Source organism: Nematolebias whitei, chromosome 11, assembly GCF_014905685.2.
Source record: "Nematolebias whitei isolate Nwh7 chromosome 11, NemWhi1, whole genome shotgun sequence".
Lineage (NCBI taxonomy): Eukaryota > Metazoa > Chordata > Actinopteri > Cyprinodontiformes > Rivulidae > Nematolebias > Nematolebias whitei.
In genome coordinates, this window is record NC_056508.1 from 37,803,463 (window position 1) to 37,816,470 (window position 13,008).

Here is a 13,008-nt window from a genome sequence, read left to right on the forward strand (position 1 = left end):
ATGTTCTAAAACCAAGTTTGAACGTTGTTCTTATGTACACAAAAATATGAAAAAACATTATTTATTGTCTGTTACTATTTTATTTTTTAATGGTTTTACAAATATCTGATTTATTTTTTATTTTTTTGAATGCAAGAAGTCTAAAATCACCATCCATGTTTCCAATAATATTTTTCCTACTGATAAATTTTAAGCAGGTCAAAAGTTGTAATATTAGATGAACTTGATACAGATTTTCCCACATACTAATTTTAAAAATACATTAATATTTCACCATCAGAATTCAGTTTTCACTCATTTGTTTCTATCTGTGCCATCAGTCTTGGTTGTGCAAAGTGCCGTTTAATCCTGCGAGTGTCTGAGCACGGCATTTTAGGCTGTGGCTGAATTACAAACGTTTGCACTTGTGATGCATTCGAACATGTTTGCAGTCTCCCTCTCGACTGTTTAGGCTGCATTTCAAATGCGAAATGTAATTTACTGGGAGTGACAAGTTGAAATGGGGAACGAGGAACAGAAGCACGTTGCCAAATATTCAGATAAGGAGGGAAATTCAGTCAAAATGTACTTTCATACAAATCTGACATTTCAGACTGGAAATAAGCTTCACGCCAAGAAATAAATTCAGAATCAGAAATGGAAAAGGTGTGTCTACCTCTTTGATTGATTCAAAATGTCACTCACTTTGCACTTTGACAGCTGCACTCTTATGTCTCGTTGCCCTCTGGGTGATGCAAAACATCCTTGGCAGTTACACGCCAACACTTGGGTCGTCAATAAGATGCAGGAATAATTTTCCTACTGGCGCTTCATCACTGCAGATGGTGATGCCTTCACAGGCTGAAATCCATAAGGTTGTTTTTTTTAAATAAAAAATATGCTAACGGTGCAGCTTTCCATTAGTAATAAAACTTAGAACAAAAACAAGTTGCAGAATTTCAAAATGTCAGCTGGAAATCTCTGAATCTATCACGTTCTTCACCAACATTTACTTTGATCCTGTCCTCTGCCTGGCTTTTATTCTCATCTGTTTTTCACTTCATGTATGACAGCAAAGGGCACAAAGGTCCCAAAGTGAAATAGGATCCGGGAGCTTTCATCTGCTTTGTCTTCATGTTCCAGCTCCTCTACAACCACTCAGCCCCAGCCCTTACAGTCACTCACACTTTCCCCACCTGCTCTTTCTCTTCTTTTACCACAAGCGCCGTTAGTGAAACTTGGACACTTGACAAAAAGCAACACGAGATGAGAATGTTAAAATATTTATGGATACCTGCAGCCTGCCCCTTCAGGGGCTTTGACCTAATACAAATGTGCAAAAATGTTATCCCTATTTACATTTTGACTCAATGAGCCAAACTTTCCTAATGTGTTTTAAAGATTTGCAGTTCTCTAAGCTTCATGGAGGTTTTCCAAAGTTTTCCTTCTTAATAGATATTTCCCTTATTTAACGTCGACTCTATGACAATGTATTCTGCAGTGTGTGCAAACAGACAATATCTTAAAATCATAATTGACCAACAGGAAAACATCCAACAATAACCTAAAAACATATTTCAACTGCTCATTTACTTTTCAGCCAATAGCTCTTTAGGAATATACTGATCAAGACCTCTTTTAATTAAAAAAAATATATAAAGTAACAAGAGAACTTTTTAAAGTTAAAGTAGAACATTTTATTTAAATCTTTTTCAAATTTAGAAAAAAGCCAAAAGCAAAAAAAAAAGTCAAGTTTGAACCCAAGGAGCTCTGCTCTTTGGAGGGTTGTCATCAAACTTTGAATGATGCTCAGGTCACACTCAACATGGAGCAGAGAAAACAAAGGTGAGTGAGCTCAAAAAGAAGATCAGCACATTTGACAGACATTAAAATATATAAGGTTCATGGGACAATAAGTCAGCTTTCTAGGATATGGATGCAAGAAGAAATGCAACCCCAGGGTGGTCAGACACATTCTGAAAATTATATAAAAATAAAATAAGTCAAGAAAACCATTCAAGCTGAACTCCAAGGTCAAGATGTCACTTTCTGACAGCACCATCCATTACATTTTGAATCATAATGGGCTTTGTGAAGACAAGTAGGACTCCAGTATTGACAGAAAAACACAAAAAAAAGACAGGAATTCAACATGAAGTTGAAAAGCCTCAAAGTTTCTGGAGCTTTGTGGCCAGTTACATCAGTTGTGATATTGGATTTTTTTGTATAGGGGTAGCAATAAATTTATCCATGTCAGTAAATTAAGATGTTCTCAAATATTTTGAACATTTAAAAAAAACAAAGGTTTATTTTTAGATGGATGAGACATGAAATATTGCATCAGACAGAACTCTCATCCTTTATGAGCAGTTTGTCATTTTCTCACAGATTGCTAAAAACATGACATGACAGATTTTAATGTTCTTATGCAGCAATAAAAATACTAAACTATCCTGGATGAACACTAAAAGGCATTTAGTTTGTTATTACAAGAAAGAAAATGGTGTTTTATTTTCAAGAAAATCCCAATATCTAATTTTTAAGTCACTAAATAAATGGTTTCTTTAATCAACAGCCTGAAATTTAGGAAATTAAAACCATTAAACTGCCTTTCAATCTTTTATGGTAGAACTTTTATCAGTGTTTTTGAAATAAAAACACATTTTGTGAAATTGTTTTATCCTCATAAACAAATTGCAAAGGCAAACTGAAATCTGGAAAATAAATTCACTAGGGATGCACGATATTATCGACACGGTATCGGCCGATATTAGCAATAAAGTTAAATATCGGACATCGGCTAATCCATCAAAATAACTCACCGATATGAAAGGCGCTGTTTATATATACATATATGTGTATATAAAGCGCTGTTTGTGTGTGACAACCCAGTGACAAGGATGCCTGCAGCGCCAGCACGTTATGACATCACGCACACTGAGTTTAGATTTGTGACAATTTACAAATTTGCACAGTTTGAGTGTTGTCATTGTGTTAGAGTAAATGTCATGAATAAATTTGACATTAAACATAATCCATGTTGAAGCGTTGCATCATTTTCAGCCCCCTTTTTGGCATCTGCATTTTGCAGCAGGCCAAACTGATAAAGACCATGCAGACTAATGTTGTATTTTAATTCCACAGCAGAGAAAGATAAGTAGTCTCTGCAAGTAGGTCTAGGGGAAAAAATATCAGTATTGGTATCGGTTATCAGCCAAATAAGTTTTAACATATCGGCCAAAAATCCAATATTGTGCATCCCTAAAATTCACTTTATTTAAACACTTTATTTGATTATGGAATAGCTTCCCTGTGATGGACTTGCGACCTGTCCAGGGTGTACCCCGCCCCTCGCACAGTGATTGCTGGACATGGGCACCGGCGACCCCCATGACCCAAAATGGAAGAAGCGGGTAAAGATAATGGATGGATGGAATAGCTTCCAAAAAGACATTCAAATGATCAACGGGTCATCAACATAAATATCAACATTTCCTTTGGAAAGTAAAAATTATTTTAGTGTTTTGACTTTAGTGTCACTGCAACTGGCTGGTTCTCCTTTACTTTTTTCTCTGTCTCCATCTCTGAGCTTCTGAGTCTCAGTAGCTGGAAGCCCTGACCACAAACCAGCACCCATCCCACCTTCAATCTCTTTTTCCTGCTCCCATAGGAAGTCTTTGAACTCATCATCCCATCTGTATCACCAGTTGTCTCACAGCCTTTTCTGTCACTGTTCTGACAAACTGGGTCAACTTTTCCCCCACAGTCTGCATTTACTTGCTCAGTCGCAAAACCTGTCATTCCCTCTTCACCTCCTTCACCCTCCTCCCACACTGCAAGCCCTGCAGCATCAGCTACATGGGAGAACAGTGCCCCGCTGTGGCTGACACCAGTATTGCTGACCTTCCACAAGCAAACCCTCTGATCTGAGGATGTAGAGACAAGAAGGCCAGGACTCAGGAGCTTCAGGGCAGTAATGGGGGCAGCATGGGCCAGTGGGATGTGGGTCTGGGAAAGCAGCTGAAGCTGAATCTGGTTAGAAGATTCAACTTGTGCTTGTGATAGTGTACGAGCATGACAGCTGCCAACAATCTTCCCATCTTCTGGGTACTGCACCCTTACTGTGGACACTGTCAGCTGCCCATCATCTCCTCCACTCACAACAGTTACAAGGCAACCACCCTCTTGTCTTCCCAGTTTCTCTGCCCAAACAGCCAATGAGTTGATGCCACTCTGGTGGGCGGGAATGTCGAGGCAGGGGACTGGTGGGGTTGGAGCACCACTTGAATAAACAGTCGATGAAAACTGAGCTTTAGTCAAATGCCACACAGCAATTTTCCCATCTGTAGCAGCACTAAACAGCAGTGTAGACCTGCAAGAGAAGCACAGTAACGTCACTTTTAATGGAAGGTTCATTTAACATGCACAATTAAAAAATATGAGTTTACCCAAAGACTTGGACAATTTAATCAAGTAGTGCAATAAATATTATTTCATAAAAACATACATATACACAAAGGCAATTACATGATTATGTACATTTCAAAACAACAAATATATGGATCTAAAAAGGTGCACTGTTGTGTCTACAAATGTTAATAAAAGTAAACTCACCTGTTGGTTTGGTCTTCCTTCAGGCTGCAGGAGGCGACACTGAGCACACAGCGCTGGTGGTAAAATGTCTCCCACAACAAGTCAATTTGATTTTTAACCTCATTGACCAAAAAAAGTCTGTAAAGACAACAAAATTGCATGTATGTGGGCAAATTAATACATGTGTAACATCTTAGTTACATGAAGACAGAAATGCTATGAACATGCACAGGCGCTCCTTATTCCTTAACCTTTATTCCTTAACTGTAACTCTTAAATTATTATACAAATTTGTACATAAAAAGAACATAATGCAATTAGTTGTTCAATACATGTGCTTTTCCAAAAATAAACTTGAGTTTAATCTAACTTTAACTTTGCTAACCAGAATATTTATTACGACAAAAAGGAGCCGGAAATGAAGGTTAGCAGAAACTGCAAACAATCATTTAATCTTTACCGCGTGTTTAAAATGACTAAGAACGTTAAAGCACCGATTCTGCTTTTCTTCAGCTTTCAAGATAAAATGAAACCAACCTGACAGCCCCATCACTGCAGGACAAAGCCAGAAAGACACAGTCCATCCTTTCCTCCAGAACTTCTATGGAGACATATCTGAAAACGAACAAACACAAATTATTACACTTGATTCGATAAAATATAAATAGCTTGTACAGCAATAAATTAAATTTCCAATATTAGAGCAAATCTCACTACTGCATCGCAAATAAAGAGCTTTTAAAACATGAATAACTTTTTATAGTTAAAATCCCAGCAAATCAGTACAAAAACAGAAGAACGGTGCCAGCTCAAAAATTTTAATTACATCAAAACTTGCCTTGTTTCTGGGTCCAGTTTCACAGTTCTGTGTCGGTTCCGCCTCCTTTCCCATTGTATGTCCAAGCGGTGGCTTGCCACCTGGACCACCTGACAGGAAGGGGACTGTCTCTGACTGTCCCAGACGACCACCAGCCGATAACACTGGATCTGAGCCCGACCGCCGGCCGACAGCAGCAGGGCAGAGAGCGATGACGTCTGTTTTTTGCTTCCTTCTTTTGAGCGCGTTATTGCCGTCACTGCGCGCACTCCTGAGATGTGGTCGGTGAGAACTGAGAGAACTCTGATGATGCCAGAAACTGGATTTATGGCCAGGACAGCTAAGCTGGTGTCCTCTCCTCCTGTAACCACAATCTCCCAACACATTTTCTCTGCTCCCACCTCACACCCCTCATTTCCACTCATATTTGTATCGCACTTTGTCTGAATGTCATTTCTAAACTCCTCAATCCTCCCCAGCCTGCAGACACACCAGATCCCCCGCCCATGAATGGCTTCTCTCAAGCTCCACCCTGCAACGCCTCCCTCCTTCTCAGCCCAGTCAAGCGTCTCTCCGGGGGGTTGAGAAGTCAGGACTGCTCCCTGCTTGATGAAGACCAGAGCTCCATATCCAGGCCAAATGCTCGTGTGCGATGGCCAGAGGCTCCAAGAGCGATGCCCTCCACCACATGGCACCGCCATCAGCGTTTCCTGCCTCACAGGGTCCCAAATCACAAAATGAGCAGCGTGGAAGCCTGCAATGACAAATTTGGCTTCTCTCTCCTTGGCTTCTCCATCTTCAGCCGCCCACTGATGTTCAAAATTCTCTTTCTCTACTGGAATTTCAGATTCAAGAAATAAAACTCGTTCCACCCACTCCATCCCTTTACAGGCCCTCTGGACTCGGAGCACTTCCAGCTGAAGCGTTTCCTTCTCAACGCTTCCATCTTGTTGGCTCTCCTCCGGGTTTTCAGGTGATGCTCGGTTCACTCTGAAAACCCTCACACAGCCGTCCCTACCAGAACTGTAGAGCAGTCCTTGGTGCTCACACACTGAAGTGACGCCATATTTCAAATGCACCCCAAACAGACAGCTCAGTGGCTGCAGCACTTCTTCTTCGCCTCCTTCCTTCCCCAGCATTCTGCTTTTTTCAACTGCTTCTTGTTTGTCATTGACTAGTTTCCTGTTGCTCAGCACTTCATCTCTTTTTTGCTCCTCTGTATTCGTTCCTTCCTTAAACAACAGCAAGGAGCCTCTCCTGTCGCCACAAACCCAAAGAAGCGTCTCTGAGCAAAGCTGGAGAACTGCAGCTGTGAGCCAACACTTAGCGCACTGAGGTAGGCGAAAAGACGGAAGAGATTTCACACTAAGAACTACGCAACAGTTTTCATTTAATCTTACATCTATACACCAACGATAAACAAGTCCTCCAGCACTTGATGCTAGCAAATATACTTCATCTTTTCCATTTTGCCAAATAACACTATGAATCTTCCCTGATCCACATGTAAGACTGACCCCAGATTCAGGATGAGAAGTGGGAAACACCTGTAAGGATCCGCTGAGGTTTCCCACAGCACACAAATTAACCGTGGTGGACGAATCTTTTACAGCAGCAGGTATTGTGCTCATTACACAGTAGGAATAAAACTCGGGAGGCCCTTGCCATAATGTTGTCCACTTTCCGTCACTGTATTGGTAAACTTTTGCTCTGTCAGTGCAAACTACAAACTGTCCCCAACTCATGTTCTCATCTTTTCTTCGTAGTATACAAACGACTTTTGGCGGATCATGATTAGGACATTTTAGATCTGTTAGTTTATCTGTTGTCTCATTCATATTCTCGTTATTCTGCTCATTGTTATCCACTTTCCACAGCCTGACCCCCCCATCTGCCCCTCCTGTAGCCACCCATCTCTTATCACCTGTCACATCGCTGACTGCCAGAGCACGGATGCCTCCTGCTCGATGGCACTTCAGTGTGCGAATCACCTTTTCACCACCGGCCAAGTCCCAGACTAAACAGGCCCCATCCTCCCCAGCACTGAACACTCTATCTGGAGAGAGATACACCGAGAACACTCTGGCTTGGTGACCATAAAGGATTCTTAAACAAGTTGGGTTCATCTCCCCACATTTCCCTCCAGGGCCACCTATCACTCCGACACCCCAGACTCGAACACTTCGATCATCCGATGCTGAAGCTAGATGTCCTTGCTCCTGGAGGTAAGAGATACTGAAGATGACACCACTGTGGCCTGACAGACGTCGCTCAACTGGAGCACCAAGACCAGAATTGCTCAATTTTTTACCGCCCCCTGGTTTCCAAATGACCAGCTGGTTGAAAACGGTCCCCCCTACCAAGACGGTATCTGTCCAGGATTCATGTACCAGAAGGAGGGCAGAATATAACAAACAACCTTCAAAACAGGAGCAATGAGCCAGCACATTTCCTGAAACAACATCCAGGAGAAGAGCAGCGTTATGAGCGACAGCCACACAGAGCAGTGGCTGTTCGTCTCCGGAGAGCCAGCGGGCATCCAAGGCCCAGTCCTGTAGCTCCAAAAGGGGACTCAGGACCTCCAAATGTAGTTGCTCCACAACATGGAAATCCATAGAGAGCCTCACCAGCCTCACCCCCTTTCCTCCAAACACTGCCAAGTCATGGAAACGCAGCTTTGAGGTGGAGCTCTTGTCTGGGAATGACAGTGGAACTGTGTAAGTTAATGTTCATGAACAAACACTGAGCATATCTTTAAAGAGAACAGTTTTTATAAAGACAAGAATAACATCTAATCAGGCAATATATAATACTTGTATGCTTATTTTTTTCTTTATTTGTAAGCATAAATCCAGATTTCTAGCAAAATTATTGTTGATTAAGTCTGATTAAGACTTTTTATTACAACTTTTGTGACAATAAAACAATGAAAATTAAAACAAACAATGGACACAAGCATCTGATGTGCTCACCGTGTTCCCTGTGCCTGTGGATGACTGTGGTAGAGCTTTGTATGGGAACAGCCGTCTGACTTCTTGGCCTTATTCCATGGATTCTGTAATGCTGGAGGACACTGAGTGAGACGCTGGCTTTAGGATGAGGTTGGAGACTGTACACTGACAAAACTGGACCTTCACCTGTCAGAGAGGAAAACAATAATATATGGGTGTTTTTTAAGGTGTTTCACTATGGAAGATGCACAGTAGTGATCTACGGTCATGGTACATCTTTGAAAACCAGGACAGTGTGAAATTGAACTTTTGTTTCAGCATTTTTGGAGGGATTAATTTAGCTTCTCATCTAATTGTTTATTGTTTTAAGCTTTTCAATCTGCTGTAACTGTTGCATTTGTAAGCCTAAACCTGGTTGGGAGGATTTATTACCAAGTTGCAGGAATTTACCCAAATTCTAATCATTTGGAGATTGGTTAGTGATTTCTGAGCTCAGCAATGAATTATCTTATTCATTAATAGAAGACTGACAGTAGCCTATTCCATAGTCACGACGAATTCCTTATTGAACACTCAATTTTGTGTTATAAAGCTGTTGTTATTCACAAGTTTTGTTCTGATCGGGTAGATAAAAAATATTTTAGGATCAACAACACAAAAGAGCATCGAATACCCATGTACATATAGAGACATAATCACCTAAATAAAAGTTCTGTTTGTCTTTGCCTTATAACATGTCACAAAAAATAGGTACAGTGACAACAAAAAAATTAAGCTTACCTGTAAGTAAAAACTCATCCTGAAGGAATTCCAAACTTGTGATTGGAGCTACCAGGGCGGCTGTCTCCATTTTTTTATTTTAAAATACTTTTGCCTTTTAGTTTGCGAAACAAGCTAACAGCAGGAGCGATTTTGTATCATTTCATATCGCTACAAAGTAATAAATAACAATGGTCTCATTTGCTTACTTGCTTATCTATAATCTTAAAGATTTAAACAATGATATGTTAGGTTTCTAACCCTCATGCTAATAAATGTATTTAGGATAGTTGTACACGAAGAACCCCCCATGCGTTTCATTTCTGTTTCCTGTCAGATTTCAACCAATCAAGCTGCAGTATCTCCTTTCTGAATGCTGATTGGCTTAAAGATTGCACGTGACCAATGAGCGATTGGTTGTGATGCTTTTAAGTGTTTTCTGTACAACATAGTTACTCAGTTGATCGTAGATGCATCGTATTAAAATTTCCATTACAGTATCAGGGTTATTATTTTTTGTCTATAGGTTTGTTTAATGTTAGTTTAACTCTAAACAAAACGTTATCACTTTACTATTTTAAAACTGAATATATTTGTCCTCTTTAATTTAAAAAAAAAATAGTTGTAGTTATCTAGTTTTATTTTTGGTACAGTGTTGGAGAATTCTGTATAACGGTAAACTTTTTAGGCTTTGTAAAAGGTTAAAGTTTGCGCACGTCTTTCATAATTTTCCTCTCGTTCGTAGTACAGCTGCTGAAAGTACAATTTCGTGGGGCACTCAAACGCATCACGAGGCAGACTAGGGGGTTTGCTTCCATTAGATAGCGGTTCAGCTAACTTTGTAGCTAATTATGCCCGGAAAATGTAAATTCCAAGAGTCCTGGCTCGAGAAGGCCGCCTTTAAGGACTGGCTGGCTAAGGATGCCGGTGACATTTACTTAGCTCGATGCAGGGCCTGCTGTAAATCAATCAAACTTCAGACCATGGGCGAGGCTGCTCTCACCAGCCACGCAGGGAGTGCTAGCCACAAAACAGCGGTCCGCATGCTGCTGGAAGGTTAGTACAACAACCGACCTCTGCTGTTATAAAGAGGTTTCTGCAGTGACACATGTTGTGTTTGCCTGTTTTATTTATTGCGTATGCGTCTTTCTGCCCATTACACGCGTAATTATTAATACACATGTACACTTTACTAAACAGGGCACACTAAACGTTTGCAAGTTTTCTTTTTCCCTGCAGGACAGTCCCTGAACAAGAGTTCCAATTTGTATGTACATTTTCAAAATCAATTATCTGTCTGGAACTTTACCCCCCACAACCAATAATCCTAATATTAATAATAAAAATAATAAACAGGTCTCTCTTGAAAATGAGTCCTCGTGACTCAATGAGACTAACCTGTATAAATAAAGGTTTAATGAAAACAATATTGATATAAATAATAAATGTAGAGCAATGTTTTGGGGGACTTTTCTTGCTATTACTCATCAAATTTTTTTATTTTTTTATTTTTTTTAAACTACAAATTCCAATAAGCCAGCTGTTACATTAAGGTAAAATAACATTATAATAGTGTATCAATGCTATGAAATCAGAATCTACTCTAAAACCCCGCTTATTCATTAGCGTTCATCCTTTTTTCCCTTACAGAAAATTTCCCATCATTATTATGTGACGATATATAATTGTTATACTGTACAGTATTGTACTTTGCTTAAATTTTCTGTTATATCTACATTGACCACACGGGGGCGCTGTTTACCTATTTATTTTTAAAATTTACCTCAGACCCTCCCTGTTCCTCCTTTTTTTTTCTACACTGCAGGCAAAATAATTGACACTGGGCAGATAAAAGATGAAGTAAATCAGGTAAATTTAAAAAAAGTAATAATTTGTTTTCAAATTATTGTTTTCAATGTAATGCTATTGAAATAGATGCAAAACTCCAAAAATGTATAATGCAATACTGCTCAAATTGAAAAAAATGCAACACCTCCTTCTTAGGCAGACAACAGCAAGGAGCAAATCGCCATCTGCTTCCAGCGTGAAGCTTTGGAAAGAATAACGGGCAGCAACTGGGCCGATCTGCACCAGAGCGCCACTACAAACTCCATCTCCCACAATGCAGTGCTGAAGGATGCAACATTCCCTACGCCCTACTTCACAGCACCAGGTAAACACAGATGAAGGGCTGCAAGTTGCTTTTTTGTCTGTTGCCTGGAAACACATGTAAAACTTTTTGTTTAGAGAAAATTTGAACAATTTGACTAATTAAACGTTAACTTTAGGTGGATGTAGTCATTAGGTTTCTGTTGCTGGGGAGTGTTACAGTAACACTGTCTCACTGGAAAAGGAACATCTCACTGCTTCCTGCTCAGCTTAATGTAAAAAAAATGTGCAGAAAAAAAGCTTGGATATTCAATAACAGGACTTTTCTCTTAGGTTCTGAGTGAAAAAGATATAGTCCATATTACCAACCCTAATGAAATCATCAGAATTTTACATTACTCAGCATTTTGACTTCTTTTTTCTTCACTTAGTTCCTGAAATCTTGTTAAATTGACAACAGTTTTCCTACTGCAGTTTAGAGCAAAATATTCTGTTTCTTTCAGGTCTGAGAGATTTTATGCTCAGGATTTTGTTTTAAGGGTGATTTTGTATGGATCTAGTTATCTCCATACTTCATGATGCATTTTTTTTGTCTATTGGTTTCCCAAGGATCTTTAAAAAATGAAGTTTGCAATAATACAAACACAAAAAAATACTCGATCCAGCAATAATGATATCAATTGCAGAAGACTGTGCAAAATGAAACATTTACTCATTTTTAATGTTTTTTTCTTCTTCTCTGAGAGTTTGCAAACCAGCTGCCTGTCAGCTCCAGACAAGGTTCACCCGTCATCCTTTACTCTGATCTCACAGGCACCTCCAGGTTGATTAACCAGCACCTCCACCTATCAGACTCTGAGAAAGAAGATGCTCTGCATGACACCTTGGACCTTTCGAGACTGGAGCAGCAGCAGAGAGCAGATACTCAGGCGGAGCAGCATCAGATGAAGATTCTGGAGTGGGAGAACCGGATGAAGGTGCTAGCCTGGGAGCAGGAGCTGATGGGGGAAAAAATGAAAGCGTCCCGGCAGAAACGGAAAGCCTTCAGGATGAAGAAGATTTACTACAGAGCCAAGTTAAAAAAGCTGGGTGAAGACGTGTCCCCGTCCTCCTCCAGCAGCGGGGAGGAAGAAGAAAATGCTGAACTGGTCCAACACTTTTAATTCTCGTCTTGTGTTTGTATTATTCCACCCATGTGACATGCAACTGTGACTGTTTATAGATTTATATCAATTGTTCTATTATTCCTAAATGAACAGTTTGTTCAGGAGAACCACGGTGCTGGTTCGAAGCTGATTAAGTTCTCAACACCTTACGGGGAGGCATTTTACTTAACTGTAGGTTCAGAGCAGAAAAGCTTTGCACAGAAAACCAAAGGCATAATGACACTGTATGGGATCTTCAGCTTCAGTAGAAGAGTTTTAAATCTATAAAAAAAAAAACATTTAGTACCAGTACTGGGCTGCGGTAGCTCAGTGGTCAGTGACACAGTCTCAAAGATCTGAGGCTGCAGGTTTGAGCCCAGGTTGCATCGGGAAAGGTATCCTGCGTTGAACAGTTGCTACATCCTTTGTGCAAAATTTGCTCCATGTAGCGACAAACCCTGCAGAAGGGAGCAGCCAAAAGAAAAACAACAGAGTGGAACCAGTGATGTGGTTGTGTAGGTTTGCTACAAGCTCACTGGTTCTGTGCCGTCCAAACAGCTGCTGCAAACAAGGACCAAAGGAATTAGTGAATTTGATACTAATTATAAGAATGTAATGGAAAAATACTTTAAATTACTTCACTTGTAAAAATACG

The 13,008-nt window shown here is 40.1% G+C and overlaps 2 protein-coding genes across 2 annotated transcripts; one reads left to right on the forward strand and one right to left on the reverse strand.

Moving 5' to 3' along the window:
• Window positions 1-3,452: 3,452 nt before the first annotated feature.
• Window positions 3,453-9,190, reverse strand: wdr6 (WD repeat domain 6). The gene is made up of 6 exons (XM_037684956.1): window positions 9,121-9,190; window positions 8,362-8,526; window positions 5,411-8,084; window positions 5,110-5,187; window positions 4,594-4,710; window positions 3,453-4,351 (listed from the first exon to the last, which is right to left on the reverse strand). Exons 1-6 carry the CDS (start codon window positions 9,188-9,190, stop codon window positions 3,496-3,498), a joined length of 3,960 nt encoding a protein of 1,319 aa, XP_037540884.1. The 3' UTR covers window positions 3,453-3,495.
• An 834-nt stretch (window positions 9,191-10,024) lies between these two features.
• On the forward strand, window positions 10,025-12,395 carry LOC119417705. The gene is made up of 4 exons (XM_037684973.1): window positions 10,025-10,155; window positions 10,925-10,968; window positions 11,104-11,272; window positions 12,022-12,395. The coding sequence occupies exons 1-4, from the start codon at window positions 10,083-10,085 to the stop codon at window positions 12,369-12,371; spliced, it is 636 nt and encodes a 211-aa protein (XP_037540901.1). The 5' UTR covers window positions 10,025-10,082; the 3' UTR covers window positions 12,372-12,395.
• The last annotated feature ends 613 nt before the right edge of the window (window positions 12,396-13,008 follow it).

Coding starts and splice junctions, on each gene's coding strand:
- wdr6 (XM_037684956.1), bottom strand. CDS start 9,190: ATGGAGACAGCCGCCCTGGTAGCTCCAATCACAAGTTTGGAATTCCTT. Junction 8,085..8,361: donor CCACAGGCACAGGGAACACG/GTGAGCACATCA, acceptor TGTCATTCCCAG/ACAAGAGCTCCACCTCAAAG. Junction 4,711..5,109: donor TGCAGTGATGGGGCTGTCAG/GTTGGTTTCATT, acceptor TTGTCTTTACAG/ACTTTTTTTGGTCAATGAGG.
- LOC119417705 (XM_037684973.1), top strand. CDS start 10,083: ATGGGCGAGGCTGCTCTCACCAGCCACGCAGGGAGTGCTAGCCACAAA. Junction 10,156..10,924: donor GGTCCGCATGCTGCTGGAAG/GTTAGTACAACA, acceptor TCTACACTGCAG/GCAAAATAATTGACACTGGG. Junction 10,969..11,103: donor TAAAAGATGAAGTAAATCAG/GTAAATTTAAAA, acceptor CCTCCTTCTTAG/GCAGACAACAGCAAGGAGCA.